At 41.6% G+C, this 16,617-nt stretch overlaps 1 protein-coding gene across 1 annotated transcript in view; it reads left to right on the top strand.

The window, feature by feature from the left end:
• Positions 1–6,817, top strand: part of MTURN (maturin, neural progenitor differentiation regulator homolog (Xenopus)) — a 31,542-nt gene extending 24,725 nt beyond the window's left edge. Inside the window, exon 3 of the mRNA XM_006832169.1 lies at positions 6,707–6,817. Coding sequence (XP_006832232.1) covers positions 6,707–6,817 — 111 coding nt within the window. The remainder of the gene's footprint in view (positions 1–6,706) is intronic.
• Positions 6,818–16,617: the final 9,800 nt, after the last annotated feature.

Genomic DNA, 16,617 nt, shown 5'->3' with positions numbered 1-16,617 from the left:
AAAAGGGTTGTTTCAAGAGATTTTTTAAAAAGAGCTTCCAGGGACCTCTGAAGCTACAAGTACTTGCTGGATGCACCCTAACAATAATTGAGCTCCTTTAGGGTGTATACCTTCCCCCTGTGTTTCTACAGGCACCCTAACCCACTGTGACCAGTGAGCACCACCTCAGATGCTAAAGAAGACATTGCTGTGGTCCTACAGAAAACAGTCTCTTGGTCTGAAAACTCGAGTTCTCAGTAGCGCTGACAGCTCTCCCTTCTAAGTGCAGCCCTGTTTGAACGGGTGGACCCAGCAGTTCTTATTTGATCATAGATTCTGCAAAGGAGTCTTAGTGGCCAGTGAGATACCACATATGCCAAATCATTGTCCAGAGTCAGCATAAGTCAGTGAAAGGTGTCCCAGTCAACTGAAAACACGTTACTGAAACAGGAAACAATGATTGTAGTGATCAAGAGACCACTTAAATATACCAGGCCCTTCAGATTTGTTTAAACTTTCTCTTTTTCTTCAGGAGAATGTGTGAGACTAATAAAAGCAAGGAGTCCAGGATCCTTACCGTCTGTTTGTTCTCCTGTGTCAGATATTCCTTCTCAAGTGTTGAAAGTTTAGATCCAGAAGTGAACTGTAGATTTGCCTACCATATAGATGGGAATGGAGACAGAAATGAGGACTCTAGGTTAAGACATAGCTCCATGATAGCCTTTGAAATTGCAGGCAAATTTTAGTTCTCGTGCTTTTTTCAAATTTCTTTAAATGTGTTAACTAATTGTATAGACTCACAAACGTAGACACAAGCAATTGTATATTGTATTTATGAAAAGGTGCACGATTCAGAGAAAACAGTGACCCCTCCAGCTAATAGGTCTGGTGTGGAGATTGAGAAGGGGATTTCCTGTTCAGTCTGATGCTTACGCTTGTGAAGTCTACAGCCAGATAGTCTGGGTTTGCATCCTGGCTCTGATGCTTCATGGGTAGTGCTGGGCAAATTGCTTGACCTCTTTAGTCCTTATTCATAAAACGGCAAGAACAAGAAATAATTGCAAGGTTGGTGGTTCAAACCCGCCAGGTGCTCCATGGGAGAAAGATGAGGCAGTGTACTCCTGTAAAGATGTGCAATCTCAGACTCTAAAAGAGCAATTCTACTCTGCCCTACGGGGTTGCTGGGAGTCAGGACTGGCTCAGTGGCAGTAGGTTTTGAGTGGGTTTATCCCATAGGGTTATTGTGAGAGTTGAAGAGTTAATATGCACAAAACTACTTTAGATGGGGCCCAGCAAATAATAAGCTAATCAATATTGTTAAGTGCTGTCAAGTTGGTTCCGACACATAGCGACCCTGTATAGGGTTTCTGTGGAGCAGATGGTGAGTTTGAATCACCGACCTTGCAGTTCAAACTGACCTTGCAGTTGATTGCTTATCTACAGTGCTACATCAGGACTCCTAATCAATATTAACCATTAATCAATATTGTGGTTGGTGGTTATGAGCCGTGGAGTCAGTTCCGACTCATAGCGACCCTGTACAGGGTTTCTGAGGCTTGTAAATCTTTATGGGAGCAGAAAGTCTCATCTTTCTCCCACGGAACAGCTGATAGTTTCAAACTGCTGATTTGCGGTTCACAGCCCGATTTGTAACCACTACGCTACCAGAGCTCCTTCAATCAGTATTGTTGATGTTGTTGTTAAAGTGCCGTCGAGTCGGTTCTGACTCATAGCGACCCTGTATGGGGTTTCCTAGGAGTGACTGGTGAGCTTGAACCACCTACCTTGCAGTTCAAACAACTTTGCAGTCTGACGTATTAGCCCACAGCGCCACGCCAGGACTCCAATCAATATCAACTACTATTAATTTCTAAATCCTGACATCTGACAAAATTGCTTGTAGTTTCGAACTGCTGACCTAGGGAGGGTGTTAAATAGTACTTACGGTTTTGCCTCCCCTATAGTTTGGGTCAAGGAATCCTGGTAATGTAGTGGATTATGAGCTGGCCTAACTACAAGGTCAACAGTTCGAATCTACCAGTTGACCCGTGAAGAAAGATGAGGCTTTCTGCTCCCATAAAGATTTACGGCCTTGGAAACCATATACAAAGTCTGTATGAGTGGGAACCCACTCTATGACACACAACCATCAACACCACCATAGTTGGACTCTTGGTGCAGTGCTGTAGGATAAGCACTGAACTGCTAACCATGAGGTTGGGGGTTCAAATCCACCAGCTGCTCTTTGGAAACCCTATGCAGTGTTGCTATGAGTCAGAAACTGACCTGATGGCACTTTACAACAACAATGTGGTTTGGGTCAGTATGAATCACCTAAGTATATTATGAAGAAGAATTGACAACATATCTCTTTAGAACAAGGATGGCAAAGGTAGATGCATTTCTCAGCTGCCCCCATTTTACCTGTGACCAAACCCACCAATCCACTAACATTGAGTTGACTCTAACTCATAGCAACTCATAGTGACTCACAGTGACTCTCTAGGGCAGAATAGAGAATCTTCACTGGAGCACAGTCTCATCTTTCTCCCACGGAGTGGCCAGTGGATCTGAACAACCGACCTTGCAGTTAACAGCTCAATGTTTAATCCGCTTTGCCACTAGGATTCCTTTTACCCATGACTGTCAATGCTAATTGATCAGGATCTTCCCTACTGAGCCGCAGAATTCTTCTGAACCACTGTTACTACCAATTAGATTTGTTAAGTGAGAGAAAATCCTTCCACGATTACTCTTTAAGGGATCTCTCTTCAGTGCAGTGAGCAGTTACAGCTATTGTTGGATTGATGCATTTTCTTTTGGTGTTTTAGGTGATTTTGAAATTTCTGGTGGTGGCAACAATATTTATGATATCTTTAAAAAACAAAACAATTGCCATCAGATTGCTTACAACTCATGGCAACCCCATGTGTATCTGAGTAGAACTGCACCCCAGAAAGTTTTCAATGGCTGGTTTTTTGGAAGCAGATCATCAGGCCTTTCTTCTGAGCTACCTCAACTTTTTGGTTAGCAGCCAAGTGCATTAACTGAGTGCACCACTCACCATCTCCATTTATATCATCTCACCAGCAGTTTATGTGCAGCGCTGTAAGATAAGCACTGGATTGAACGTGTAATTGCAACATTGGTGGTTCATATCCACCAGCCACTCCTGGGAAACCCTATACAGGGTTGCAGTGCATCTGAACTGAGTCTACGGCACTTAACAACAACAACTCAATTACCACTGTTCACCTTTCTGTGTCACTGAGCAACTCTTGACATAAAAATGGAACGCCAAGATATTAATCATCTATGTTGATTCGAATCCTGGTGTGGCGCTGTGGATTAATACGCCAGACTGCAAAGCCATTTGAACTGCAAGGTCGGCAGTTCAAGCTCACCACCTGCTTCTCAGAAACCCTATACAGGGTTGCTATGGGTCAGAACCGACTCGACAGCACTTAACAACAACAACAACCTGGAAGGGTAGTAGGAGGCAGAGGCTTGGGGTTTCTCCCGTCTCTGAACCGCATACTAGATTGGCATCCATACCAGCTGAGATATGTTGGTTGTTCCCGCCCCTCCCTTCCTCTGCAAGCAAACGGAGTCCTCTTTGAGACAGCTGCACCCACTAAGCTCTAAGGAAAGCATGTGTCTGCAGTTGGCTGTGTCCACCCTGGCGGGCTACGTGTGCAATGTGACCAGTAATGCTTAGCAGATGATTTTGGCCTCAGTGTGTTCATAAGATTCTGTAAGACCTGTAAAAGTTGTAAGGTTCTTGTGGTTCAAGAACTTCAGAGTAAAAGAATTACTTTGAGACTCTGCTTAATCTTTCCTTATTTAATTAAAGAGGTGGGAGGATGAAGGGGGTTCCCAGGGAGGCACTGCCAAAATAAGCACAATGTCTGCCTTTCGAGTGTAAGTCACAAAGTACTGCTACTAGGGTTCCAGTTCATACACACCCGGGTTTATTCCAAACAAAGCTTGTCTAACTATGCATGTCTCTGCCATCAGTGGATAGCTGCAGACAAGTTCTCTCAGAAAGACACTTGTCTTAGTTTTGTTCTGGTTAATTCAAAAAAGCAATAACGGTGGCTTCCGAGGGGATCTGCTGAGTCATTAAATTCAAGGTGGCGAGATCAGCTCAGAAGTTTTTTTGAAACTTCAAAGGGATCATTTTGATAGATTTTCTTAAAGGTCAAAGGATGACCACAGGAAGAAGATTTAAGAAAACTGAAAACTGCATTGGTGAGAAAAAGACCAGGAAAGTTGCACTGTGGAAGTTTTTCCCGTCATGATACGGTAGCAAGAGCTGTCCTAGGAGAATTGCATTGGGAAACCTTAACCCATCCACTCTACAGCCCTAATCTTGCCCTTTCAGACTTCCTTTTGTTCCCCAAATTCAACTTTGAAAAGGAAAACACTTTGAGTCCCTCAAGGATACTAAAACTGCCATTTTGATGTGGTGTAAATCAAAGAGCACAGAATTTTGTGTGGGGGGAATGGGTTGAGAGATGAAAATGCCATCTTCAGAAGTATGTAGGAGCTAGCTGGAGGATATGTCAAGAAACAGGTTCTCCTTTTTATATTTTTGTTTAATAATTTCTATGATTTTGTAGCAATACTTTTTGATTTACCATCATATTTTAGTGTTCTAATGCATCAGACTGCAAAGTCATTTGAACTGCAAGGTTGGTGGTTCAAGCTCACCAGCTTGTTCCTTGGAAACTCAATATAAGGTCGCTATGGCTTGGAATCAACTCGATGGCATTTAACAGCAAGGTAGAAGGGCAGTGTTTCTTTCTGTTGTGCATCGGGTCGCTGTGTGTTGGAACTAACTTGATGGCACCTAACAATAAGAGCAACAAGGCAGAAGGAGCCTTGGTGGCACAGTGGTTAAGTGTTGGACTGATAATCACCAGGTTAGTGGTTCAAACCCACCATTAGCTCTGAAAGAGGAAGATGAGGCTGTCTGCTCCCATAAAGAATTACAGTCTCAGAAACCCTACAAAGCATTTCTGTTCTGTCCTAAAGGGTCTCTATGAGTTGAAATCAACTGGTTGGCAGTGGGTGGATGGGTGGGTTGGTTGGTTGGGTAATGCAGTTAGTGTTTGGGTCATTGGGGCCATTTCATGAAATCACAAAAAAGTGATTTCTCACCGTGTGAGAAAGTCCTTTGGTCACATACAGACTGTAGATGGAACCCGTTGTCACAAGCCAGAACCAGGAGATTAGAAGATCATGGCTTCATGCCAACACAAGAGCTTTTCATTCTTACTGATCAGGCCCAGCAAACGGCACTCAGGTGTCTAATCAGACAGTGCAGTCAGCGTATTAAAAAAAAATGTTGATTGTGAATTTCTCCCATGAAAATTATAGCATATTTGAAAAATACAAAAAGAAAAAATATTCCTATTATATTACTTTTTTAAAAAAGTGTTAAATTTGGGATGTGTTTCATAGAAGTCTCATATATATATATATATTGTTGTTAGGTGCCATCAAGTCAGTACCAATCCATAGCAACCTTATGCACAGCAGTACGATACACTGCCCGATCCTGGGCCAATCTCACTACTGTTGCCACACTTGAGTCCATCGATTCGGCCACTTGGCCAATCCATCTCGTTGGGGGTCTTCCTTTTTTTCTCTGACCCTCCACCTTGCCCAACATGATATCCTTCTCCAATGACTGGTCCCTCCTGATAATATGACCAAAGTATGAGAGATGAAGTTTGGTCATCTTGGCCTCCAAAGAGCACTCTGGCTGCACTTCTTCCAAAACAGATCTGTTGGTTCATTTAGCAGCCCATGGCACTTTGAATATTCTTTTCCAACACCATAACTCAAAAGCATCAATTCTTCTACGGTCTTCCTTATTCACTGTCCAGCTTTCGCATACATATGAGGTTATTGAAAATACCATGGCTTAAGTCAGGCGCACCTTAGTCCTCAAGCTGACATCTTTGCTCTTCAACGCTTTAAAAAGGTCTTGTGCGGCAAATTTGCCTAATGAAATACGCTGTTTGCTTTCTTGACTGCTGCTTCCATGAGTGTTGATAGTTGATCCAAGAAGAATGAAGTCCTTGACAACTTAAGTCTTTTCTCCATTGATAAGAATGTTGTTTATTGGTCCAGTGGTGAGGATTTTTGTTTTCTTGACATTGAAATGTAATCCATACTGAAGGCTGTGCTCTTTGATCTTCATCAGTAAATGTTTTAAGCCCTCTTAACTTTCAGCAAGGAGGGCTTAAAACAAGCAAGGTTGTATCATCTGCATATCGCAGGTTGTTAATGAGTCTTCCTCCAATCCTGATGCCATGTTTTTCTTCATATAACCCAGCTTCTTGGATTATTTGCTGAGCATACAGGTTGAATAAGTATAGTGAAAGAATACAACCTTGTCGCACACCTTTTTAAATTTTAAACCATTCAGTGTTCCCATGTTCTGTTCGAACAACTGCTTCTTGGTTCAGGTACAGATATTTATATATAATGGTGGTGGTGGTGGTTATGTGCCGTGGAGTCGGTTCTGACTCATAGCAACTCTAGCTGGTGAATTTGAACCGCTGACCTTGCAACTCAAGCTGACCTTGTGGGTGAGTATGATCCTACAGCCCCACAGAAACCCTCGTAGGTGCTATTTAATTTAGATCAGATGTGTTTGGCTGTCTTCCTGTCTGTTATCATTTTGATGCTCAGAGCATTTTTTTCTCCCTTCTAGTTACTGGGCCTTCCGGATGCAGAAGACGACGCATTTGAGGAGTACAGTGCGGATGTGGAAGAGGAGGAGCCGGAGGCAGACCACCCCCAAATGGGGGTCAGTCAGCAGTAAACCTCTGAGGGCTTGTACCTGAGGAGAAGAGTGAGCCCCTTGCTGCCCTAGGTGGGGTCGTGAGCTTGTGGGCTAGCATTCGCATTAGCACATCAAAATAGGATGTCTGACTCCTGGCATCCAAATTAAAATGAAATACCTTTTTAAATGACCACAAAATATCTGTGATGAGCTTTGCTCACAAGTGGCCTGAATTTCACTCCTGCTTCAGTGGGGTTTCTATGGAGTTGTCTCAGTAGCCTTTGCCATTTTAAAATTTAGAGTCCATTTCGTGACTGACTCTTCTCTCTTGAGTTTATGGTTGGGAATTAAAGTTCACTGACTTGAATGTAGAGAACTCTGAATGTCCCAAGGCTATGTTTCGAGTTCACAGGTGACCTTACTGAGGGAAAGCATGGCTGAAAAGAAATGCAGTCTGCACTTTCTATGTTTGTGCCTGTTAAGTGTTCGTCAGTGAAAGGTTTTGCTTATAAAGCATGAGTTTTAATATCTAGTCATTCAACTGCACACGTGCAAATACAAGGACAGAAAAGGATAATCACTTAGCTTTGGATTGAGGAGTTTAGAGAAGCTGAGAAGCCTTTGTTCAAGTGTTCTTTCTAAATTACTAAATTACCTGGAAATGTAGGAACTAGTTTACAGTTAACTGTAAACATTACCTTTTGATTCAATCCTTTCAAAACATGCTAAGTCCAAAGCTACTTTAAAAGTCTAATCATGAAAAATATAAATGGGGGGAAAGACAAATTATTTCTTAAAAATGTTTCTCAACCATCCCCCATATGAAATGAAACTTTTACCTTCTCTCTCTTTATAATGAGATGGCAACTTGCTAGTCAGGATAGCATCCAAAATCCAAGTGCCACTTAAATTTTGAAGCCATAAATAAATTTAATAGGAAATAAACCAGGATTTAAAAAACAAAACACCACATAGGATGGAATCCTTTACTTTCTTCATCTCTTTTATCCTTGAAGAAAAATAACAGACAAGGTTCCCAGTACGTTATTTATTTTGAAAATTGTAATCAAGTGCTTCAAAGAAACTAATTTTAGTGAAGTTGTAAAGCTGTTGTTAAGTAAGAATCCTTCGTTGTAGGTTAGCGTGGTTAAAAGGAAGAGTTTTCATGGGAATACTTAGGCAACTCACAGAAACAACTGCTGTAGTAACTGGAAACATTGCTGGCTTCTTCGAGCCAACAAATTCTAACTGAGGAAATTCTAATGCTAACATGGAATTATTTGAAACATTCATTTTCTTGAACCCTTCCCTGTCTCTGATTCTAAAATAGGATGCAGAATGCCTCTTGGACAACCCTTGACCAGCCTTTGGGGTGGGAACATTTAACATGCACACTTGTGCCTGTTGGATTGGGAAGCACAGGGAGAGGAAGCTGAGGCCACAGAGCAAATGGAAGTCTTGTGTATCTTCCAGGCATGTCGGTGTAAGCCAGATTGTTTCACCGTTTTCTGTTTTAATTGATTGGTGCTGTGAGACGTGCCGCTGCTCGTGGTAAAAGTGTCCGCGGTTTTAAGTCATCAGGTAAAATCATATATTGGTTTCCATCTGTGCTTCACTACCCACTTTTTTTTTTTTTTTCTTCTTTTCTTTTCCTGAGGAAACATACTAAAGGTTGATTTCAAGTGCAATGAATTTTTCTTCTGAATAGCCTGTTAACAAAACAAAGCGTAGTGTTCCATCCAGTGGGGTGAGCATACTCTGCTTTGCTGCCTCTGCCTGTATTTTAACTAGCTCTCTTCATGAACAAAAACTAAACAAAAAACAAAAAACACACACTCACACATAAAAGAAGATTGTGAGCTGTAAATGATGTAGATATTGCCCAAGTCTGGTAAACTTTCATTTAAACACAATAGGCTGTAAGAATGACTTTTGCAACTGAAATTAAGAAGCTTTGACAAGCTTGTGCTGCCATTTGAAGGTAAACTGAAATTTTATACTTGGAGGCTTAAAATTTAAATATGTTTGAAAATGGAATGGACATTAACATAAAATGTATTTTATCCAAAAAGTGTTTAAACTCCTACCAAACACATTTCTGTATTATTATGTTAATACTCTTGGTTTATAATAATCAAGCAGAGAGAGTCTCAGCCGTTCAGAAGGTGATAAGAATTCTGGTATTTGTTCCGCCCCAGAGGTGAGGGATAAAACAACTGTATGTTACTTAGTTTCATGGCAAATCCCAAAAGGCATTAGCAAATCCAGGCTGTTTCCTCTAAAACTGGCTTTTTTCTGATTGTGTGCACATCCCTCCAGTGTTCCCACGACACAGACTACATACACTCACAACCCACAAATACACACCCACACTCCTATACACATACTCTCACACACACCACACACTGTGCACCCATTCACATTCATTGCTCACTATTACACACAATCTCTCACATACACTTGTTCATACACTCACACTCTTTCACACACTCTGCTACCCACTCTGTCTTGTGTGCGTCGTGAGCTCTTGCCCAGTGTGAAGCTTCACCTGCTCAGTGAGGTCAGGCAACCTGTGATGTTTGCTGTATAAACAGTTCCATAGCCGGACAAGTTCCTGAACTTTCACAAACATTTGAGGGGACTTCAAAAAGTTTGTAGAAAGATTGCATTATTTTTCAATTCCATTTTTCCATGAACTTTTTGAAACCTCTCTGTATAATTGCACACTTACTGGAGGCAGCATGGTGTAGTGGAAGGGTCATTAAACTGAGAGTTAGAAGAGAGACCTGGGTTCTAGTCCTGACTCTGCCACTGACTGTGTGATGTTGGACCTTCACTTACCTCCCCTGTGAAGCAAGGGATGTTTGCCCTTTAGCTTTAACAGTCGACTTCCCTAACTGCCTTATGATGTGTGTGTGTATACAGGGCAATGATCAAGAGAACTTGCAGGGGAATGAGAAGGGAATATATTTTAAATGTTGCCAAGAGGCCATTCTTAGGATCTTGGCAATGATGGACCAGCTTAGAACTTATTTCCAGTGGTGTATTAGTGTCCAAACTCCCTTCTGCACGATCTTGGGGAGCTGATGAAATGTTCCTTATGTGGAGAGTAAGGTAAAGCTTGTAGAAAACATCCTTGTCCCAATTGTACATGCTCTGCCTATGGAAGGCATAGATTTCTTTGATGCCCTGACAGATTTGGGGCTTTGGAAGTGGTATTAGTTTAACAGAACTGAAAGGGGAGGTTTTACATGAAGAATAACTAGAGGAGAGTACTTTTCACTCTTGTTCTGCCACGTCATCCAGTAAAGAGAAAGTGAATGAAGGAATGCTGATTGATTGGCTAGCTGTTCATCACTGGGCTCACTGTGCAGTCCTGTTTGTGATGATGTCCCACAGTCTTAATCCTGGCTCGGAGTACACCATGGTGACATTTTTCTTTACACTCCTCTATCTGATATCCTCAGAACTGACTGTGGTGAACCCAAGTGTAAGTTAGGAACACCAGATCCACCCCAGTTAGTGTCTGTTTCCATCATGGATTTAGTGACACTAAAGATGGCACGTTTCCTGGGCTATAGAGCACATACTACATCTCCCCACCCCCTACTCCCCATAAACAGAACTTGAAAAGTCTCTCATTTGGGGATTTTCCTTGTATCCTGGTGCCAGAATTAAGTTTTTCTAGTGGGTGTTGAAAATCCCTCTTCTCTGATTTTGTTGTTGTTAAGTGCAGTCGAGTGGGTTCCGACTCATAGTGACCCTGTATAGGGTTTCCAAGGAGCGGCTGGTGTGTTTGAACCACTGACCTTGTGGCTGCAATTGACCTTGCAGTCCAGTGTCACACCAGGACTCCCTTCTCTGATAGTGTCATTTTTCACATGTGAACAGAAATCATTCTCTAGCACAATGCCATCTCTAAATATTGCTTGTTTCATAAGAGCACAAAGTATATGGAACTAGGAGAGCTGTGAGACCAGGGTGTCGTCGGAAATTATATGCTAGGAATCTTCCTTGCTCATAAAACTCTAAGTTGGAAACTGTAGTACGAACAAACCTTCTGCACCCTGGTCTGAGAGGCAGATGAGGAATACACAGAACTTTCTTTGGACCAATCAGAGATGAATAAGGGAGATAGGAGAGTTAGGTTTTCATTTGCAGAGACCAGCTGAGGCTGCCCTGTCATGTAACGTCTCAAAAACCGTTTCCTGGCCTTCTCCCTAGAGGTCTGTCTTCCTCAAAGGAATGACTGCGTGTTGAGAAGCAAGGTCTTGTGTTGGTGATGGCTTTGTGACTTTGAAAATACTCCTCTCAACCCCCACCCCCAATTCTGCCTCCAACCCAGGAGACAACTGGGATTCTATACAAATAATGGTGGAGTTCTTTTTTCCATTAAAGAAGCTGCCCACCAGAGAGGAGCCTGTGTTTACGAAGTGCTAGCAGGTTCTCATCTGGTAGGTGGGACATGATCCAAACTCAAGTCTTGCTGGCAGCTACTGAGGAGGCCATGAGTCAGGAAGGCAGGGGCCAGCAAGTCAGGGGCAGAGCCCACCTGTTGCAACTTGCTTCAGGGTTGTAGGAAGAGCACAGTTAAAACTCAAGTGGATCCTAGATCCCCTCCTCCCTATTGTGAGTGTTGACTCGAGAGATCTGCCATTGTTGATCGCTTATTCTTCAGATTATCAGAGAAGTCTAAATGTTTTGTTTAGTTTTTTTAATTAAAAAAAAAAAAATCCTCTTTCTTAAAAACTCAATCACATACCTTGGTCTTGTGATACCAGATAGAAGATGAAAGGCTGAAGTCTTCAGTTCTATACAGAGTAGATCTACAGCTTATCAGAACGACCGTAGTATGTGGTGTCTACGAGAACGTAATCTACAGCTCATGCTCATTGGGTACAATTAACTAGGATGATGTCCTTTATACTTTTATTTAAATTTGGATTATAAAAGTAAGGACCTCTGAGCAGTTTATGCTCAACACCCAATTTAAAGCACTGTACAGCTGAATAGAGACAGTTAAGACTTGTGTTAGGTCACATAAGCATAAACATTTGCCTAAAATATATATTCAAGGTATTTGGTACTACGGAGAAAGCTGACAGTCTGTTCTTTGTAAAAATTTAATCTTCCCATTTTGTTTTGCTCTGCCTTTTCTTAAAGATTCTTTTTCATTTTTATTTTTACTAAGCACCTTCTGACATCTAGGCAGATAAAGATGAGAGCAGTACTCCATAAGATGTCAGCTTTTTAAAGAAAATAAATCTTCAATCCTAGGGAAAATCTGACATGATTATTTGTGGATGGGAGCAAAATGCAGCCATCTACATGAGAAGCAAAAGCCAGAAAGCGCTCTCTCTAGGTGAGCAACGTTTCGTGGAGGATGTGTGTGCTTCCTTTGCCTTTATGGTTCCTTTCAAAGAAATCTCTCTTGTACATTACAAAACTGTGAAATGGGTTGCCAAAAATTGTTGCCCTTCGTTAGATGCTTTAAACAGTGTAAATCCTGTACCGAACCCTGTCCATATCTGCACCCTCCTCCCTCCCCTGAGAAGGGAGGATCTCATCTCATGATGTAATTACCATACGCTTGCTATTAAAGAGCCTTCCAAACTCTGTGATGTTCGCCTCTTCTTTTGCTCCCTCCATAGTACCTGGTTCTAAAGGGCATCTAAATGTGATTTATAAATGAGGAACAAGGACCATCAGCTTACTCTGTGGTGGCTGCCAGGAGGGAGAAAGACAGCTGGGGGACAGAGGTTACATAAAACTTTGATAGATTCAAATGTTAATCATTTATGTGTTTGGGGACATTAATGTATCTTCTGATGCTGTAGCTGGCATTTAGTAATTTTCCATTTTTTTTTTCTTTGAACTAATACTTTAATTTTGTATATGAGGACCCAAGGTCCCTGGGTGGAACAAATGGTTTGTACTTGCCTACTAATCAAAAGGTTGTTGGATTGAACCCTCTCAGAAGCATCACAGAGGAAAATCTGCTTTATTACAGATGACAGCCAAGAAAACCCTATGGTTCCACTCAGTAACAAATAGGATCTCTATTAGTTGGAATTGACTTTATGGAAAGAGGTTTGGTTTGGGTTTTAGTTGTTGTTGTTGTTTTTTTAAGTCAGGAATCAGGAGTCCCTGGGTAGCACAACTGTTTAAACTCCTCACCAAAAGATTGGTGTTTCAAGCCCACTGAAGTTACCTTGGAAGAAAGACCTGGAGATTACTTGAAGAGATTCACAGCTTTTGAAAACCTGATGAGCACAGTTGTTTGTTCTCTGACACACACGGGGTCACTGTGAATCAGAGTTGACTCAATAGTGAGTCAGAAATCCTTTGTGGGACCAATTAGGGATCTGTGTCTTAAGGCCAATCTAGGAATGAAATGACACCATATCCCATTGCCTTTTTTAAAAATAGCATTTAAAGGGAAAAACACTTCTGGAAATGATTGGTAAGTTTCTCAGTCTTTTAACAAGTTTTTCCCCCCAAATGGATGACTGTACATAGATTGTTAACTTCGATTTTAGAGACTGGTTTAGTGTGCACAGCAGGGATTGTGTGTACATTCTAGATGAATTCATTGTGGTTCTTTATTTTCAACCAGCTGCTGTCACATAGGTGGGGCTTAACTAACTAAAGTGGTAGGAATGTGCACCCCCACAAGCCCCCTCTAGGGCTAGGGGACTGACTGACTGAATGGGGCCGGCATGTTCTCCCCCAGACAAAGCCACTCTTATGGGGAAATGCTTTGGGAAATTAATTTTTTTTTATGTAAATTGATTCCTTTTAAGCATGGAGTCCTGGAGTGGAGCTGTGAATCCTGGTATAGCGCTGTAGGATACTGCACTGAACCACAGGGTCTAGTTTTGAATTGCAAGGTCAATGGTACAAATTCACCAGCTGCTTCTCAGAAACCCTATTCTGGGTTATTATGAGTCAGAACGGACTCGAAGGCAGTTAACAAGAAGAAGCTTGGGGACTGGTTTTAGAAGTATCCACACTTCTCCAGTGGATCTTTTTGAAACAAGTTGGTCCTAGGCACATCACTGTTTATATTTTTTATGTCAGTGGTCCCTTATCTTTATGTCAGTACCTTTGTGCTAATTAACATAAAGGTACTGAAAGAATGAGTGTATCTTGTCTTGACTAGGATAGAAAACAGTGCTTGAGGGGAACCATGTTTTACTAAACTTGGGTTGGGCGACCAGTGTTGGCAAAACTGTATTTCTCTGACTTGATATGTTCTATTTTTACTCAAATAATAGATGTGTTACACATTTTTTTGCCACCCCCACTCACCCATTCAAGCCTTGTTTTCATAAACATTCTCTGATGTTTTTCCTTTACGTGTTGCTGACTTCAATTTCTATTTCTGTTTACATGGAAACTTAAGGTTGGTATTGATTTTATGGTACCTGAATTGTGGTAGTGGTAGTTGTATGCACTGAGTCTGTTCCGATTCATAGCAACCCCATATATGGTTTCTAAGGCTGCAAATCTTTTTAGGAGCAGAAAGCGTCATCTTACTCCAGCAGAACCACTAGATGATTCAAACTGCTCACTTTAAAGTTATCAGCCCAACTCGTAAGTCACTATGCTATCAGGGCTCCTGAGCTATAAGCCAGAAATGTTTCCCAATAGATCACCTATTAAGCTAATGCACTAGAACTTTTAATAGAAGCCAACGCACATTTTCTCTTGTTTACTCTCAGGTTACCAAGTGTCAGCTTATCTTGTGTTGCTGTAACAGAAACAGTGGCTTTAAGAAACAGAAGTTTATTTTCTCACAATTCATTGTTGTTTTTAAGTGCCATCAAGTTGGTTCCAACTCAGCGACCCTGTATAGAGTTTCTGAGGAGCAGCTGGTGAGTTTGAACCACCAGTCTTGCGGTCCAGTGCATTACCCTACAACTCCACACCGTGACTAGAAGTCTGAATGCAGGTTGTCTGTTGGCTCTGAAGGGAAATCCTTGTTTCTTTGGAGCCTCTACTCCAGGACAATCTTCTTCTTGTGTCTTAGCATCTCTCTCTCTCTCTCTCTCTCTCCATCTCTGTTTTCTAGTTTGCTTGTTTCATCTCTTCTTATATCCCAAAAAAGAATTGATTTCAGAACCATCTACACTAATCCTGTCTCATTAACGTAACAAAAAACTACTCATGAGACATAGTTTTTGAGGGGGGATACAATAACGTCATGATACAATTATGCTCAAAATGAACATTTCTGGACTCTTTTAATATACAGAAACAGGAGCTTAAGGAAAATGAACGGAATGAAGGACAATGCACTGTATAGTACAATTTCGTTGGAATTTACTTCGGGACTGTCATGAGACATGAGTGTTATTTGCATGGATGTGCTAGCCAGAACTGTTTGACTTCATTTCCTCTTTCCCATGCTCACTATATGTGCGCATGCTATTTACATGGGCACATTATTTGCAAACAAGTATGGTAGGGACTATGTTGTTAAGTGTTGTTGAGTCAGTTCCAACTCATAGTGACCCTGTAATGGGTTTTCAAGGAGTGGCTAGTGAACTTGAACCACTGACTTTGCATTTAGTCCAGCACATTAACCCCCAGCGCCTCACCAGGACCTTGTAGTGGCTACATACGCACTCACATGTTGTCTCTGATCGCTTTCTCCTCTCTTCCTACACCTTCCTTCTCTTTCTGATCAGTAATATGAGATTCAAAGCTACAGCAAAGTCAGAAGAGCTGGGGAATCTTCTCAGGGATATAAGGAAAAGCCTCATTTTTACACTTTTTATGTAGTAAAGTCAGGCTAGACAGGATACACGTTGTCCCTATTGTTCATTGTGGAGATTGGTTGAATTAAATCAAGCAAAACAATACCTCACTACTCATGGTTTCAACCGCAGCAGGACAGGAGTATCTGGGGGATAGTTTTGCCCGGTGCCCTAGTCAATGGGGTGAAAGAACACCCCCTCCATTTGACAAGTCTGGCCATCTGGAACTTCACAAACTCAAGACACACATGTGTCCTTAGTCCTAAAGTCAGCAAATTGCTTATAAATACTTTATCTTGACCCACTTTGATTTTTCTGTTTTGGAGAAGAATCAACAATGGAATTTATTAAAATCCAGCTGCAGGGAAGCAGTCAAAGAGCAAAGTTGGCATTCCCCAAGAAAGAGCTTTTAAAGCAGTAAAGCTATTTTCTCCAGGAAAATAATGGCATCAAGGCGGAATGTCAGAAGCAGCAGTAAAATTGTTGGTCCTTTGGGATGCTTTTTAATTGTAAGCCTCTAGGGGTCAGTACCACATAAAGAAAGGCCTTCTAGTGTGGCTAATCTTGTCTTGGTTTCCTGGTACAGAGCTAGCAGCTCCCAAAGTGGGGAAGGAGTAGTAAATAGTTCAGTGTGCACAAGACAGGTGGTGTCCAGCTCTGCCCTTTATACCCAAATGCCTATTATGTGGCTCAGATTGTTTTTTTGTTTTTTTTTAAACTTTTCATCAGTCTTTCTCTACAACTCTCACACCCCTGTGTACACGCACTGCCAGTTAAATACGACTTATTGATTAGTCAGAGCGCGGCATTTAACTGACTGTAAGAAGGGTCGGGTTGGGGAAATGCCAAAGATGACATCAGAAGGCATATTTTATTTTGCTTTGAACAACGTAAAAGACTGCTCTGCTCTGAGACTTTCCTCTTCATTAGTCAGCAGGCTTTGTTCCATCGTACAGCTTCTGACCTTCCACTCCTATAAGGGAGAAAGATACAGAGTTCTACCTCCCAAAGATCGACAGACTTGGAAATCTTGTGAGACAATTCTACTCTGTTCTAGAGGGTCTCTGAGTCAAAATT

Source organism: Chrysochloris asiatica, unplaced genomic scaffold, assembly GCF_000296735.1.
Source record: "Chrysochloris asiatica unplaced genomic scaffold, ChrAsi1.0 scaffold00006, whole genome shotgun sequence".
NCBI classification, from domain to species: domain Eukaryota; kingdom Metazoa; phylum Chordata; class Mammalia; order Afrosoricida; family Chrysochloridae; genus Chrysochloris; species Chrysochloris asiatica.
The sequence above is the reverse complement of the archived record's forward strand: the minus strand, read 5'-3'. Positions and strand labels throughout refer to the sequence as shown.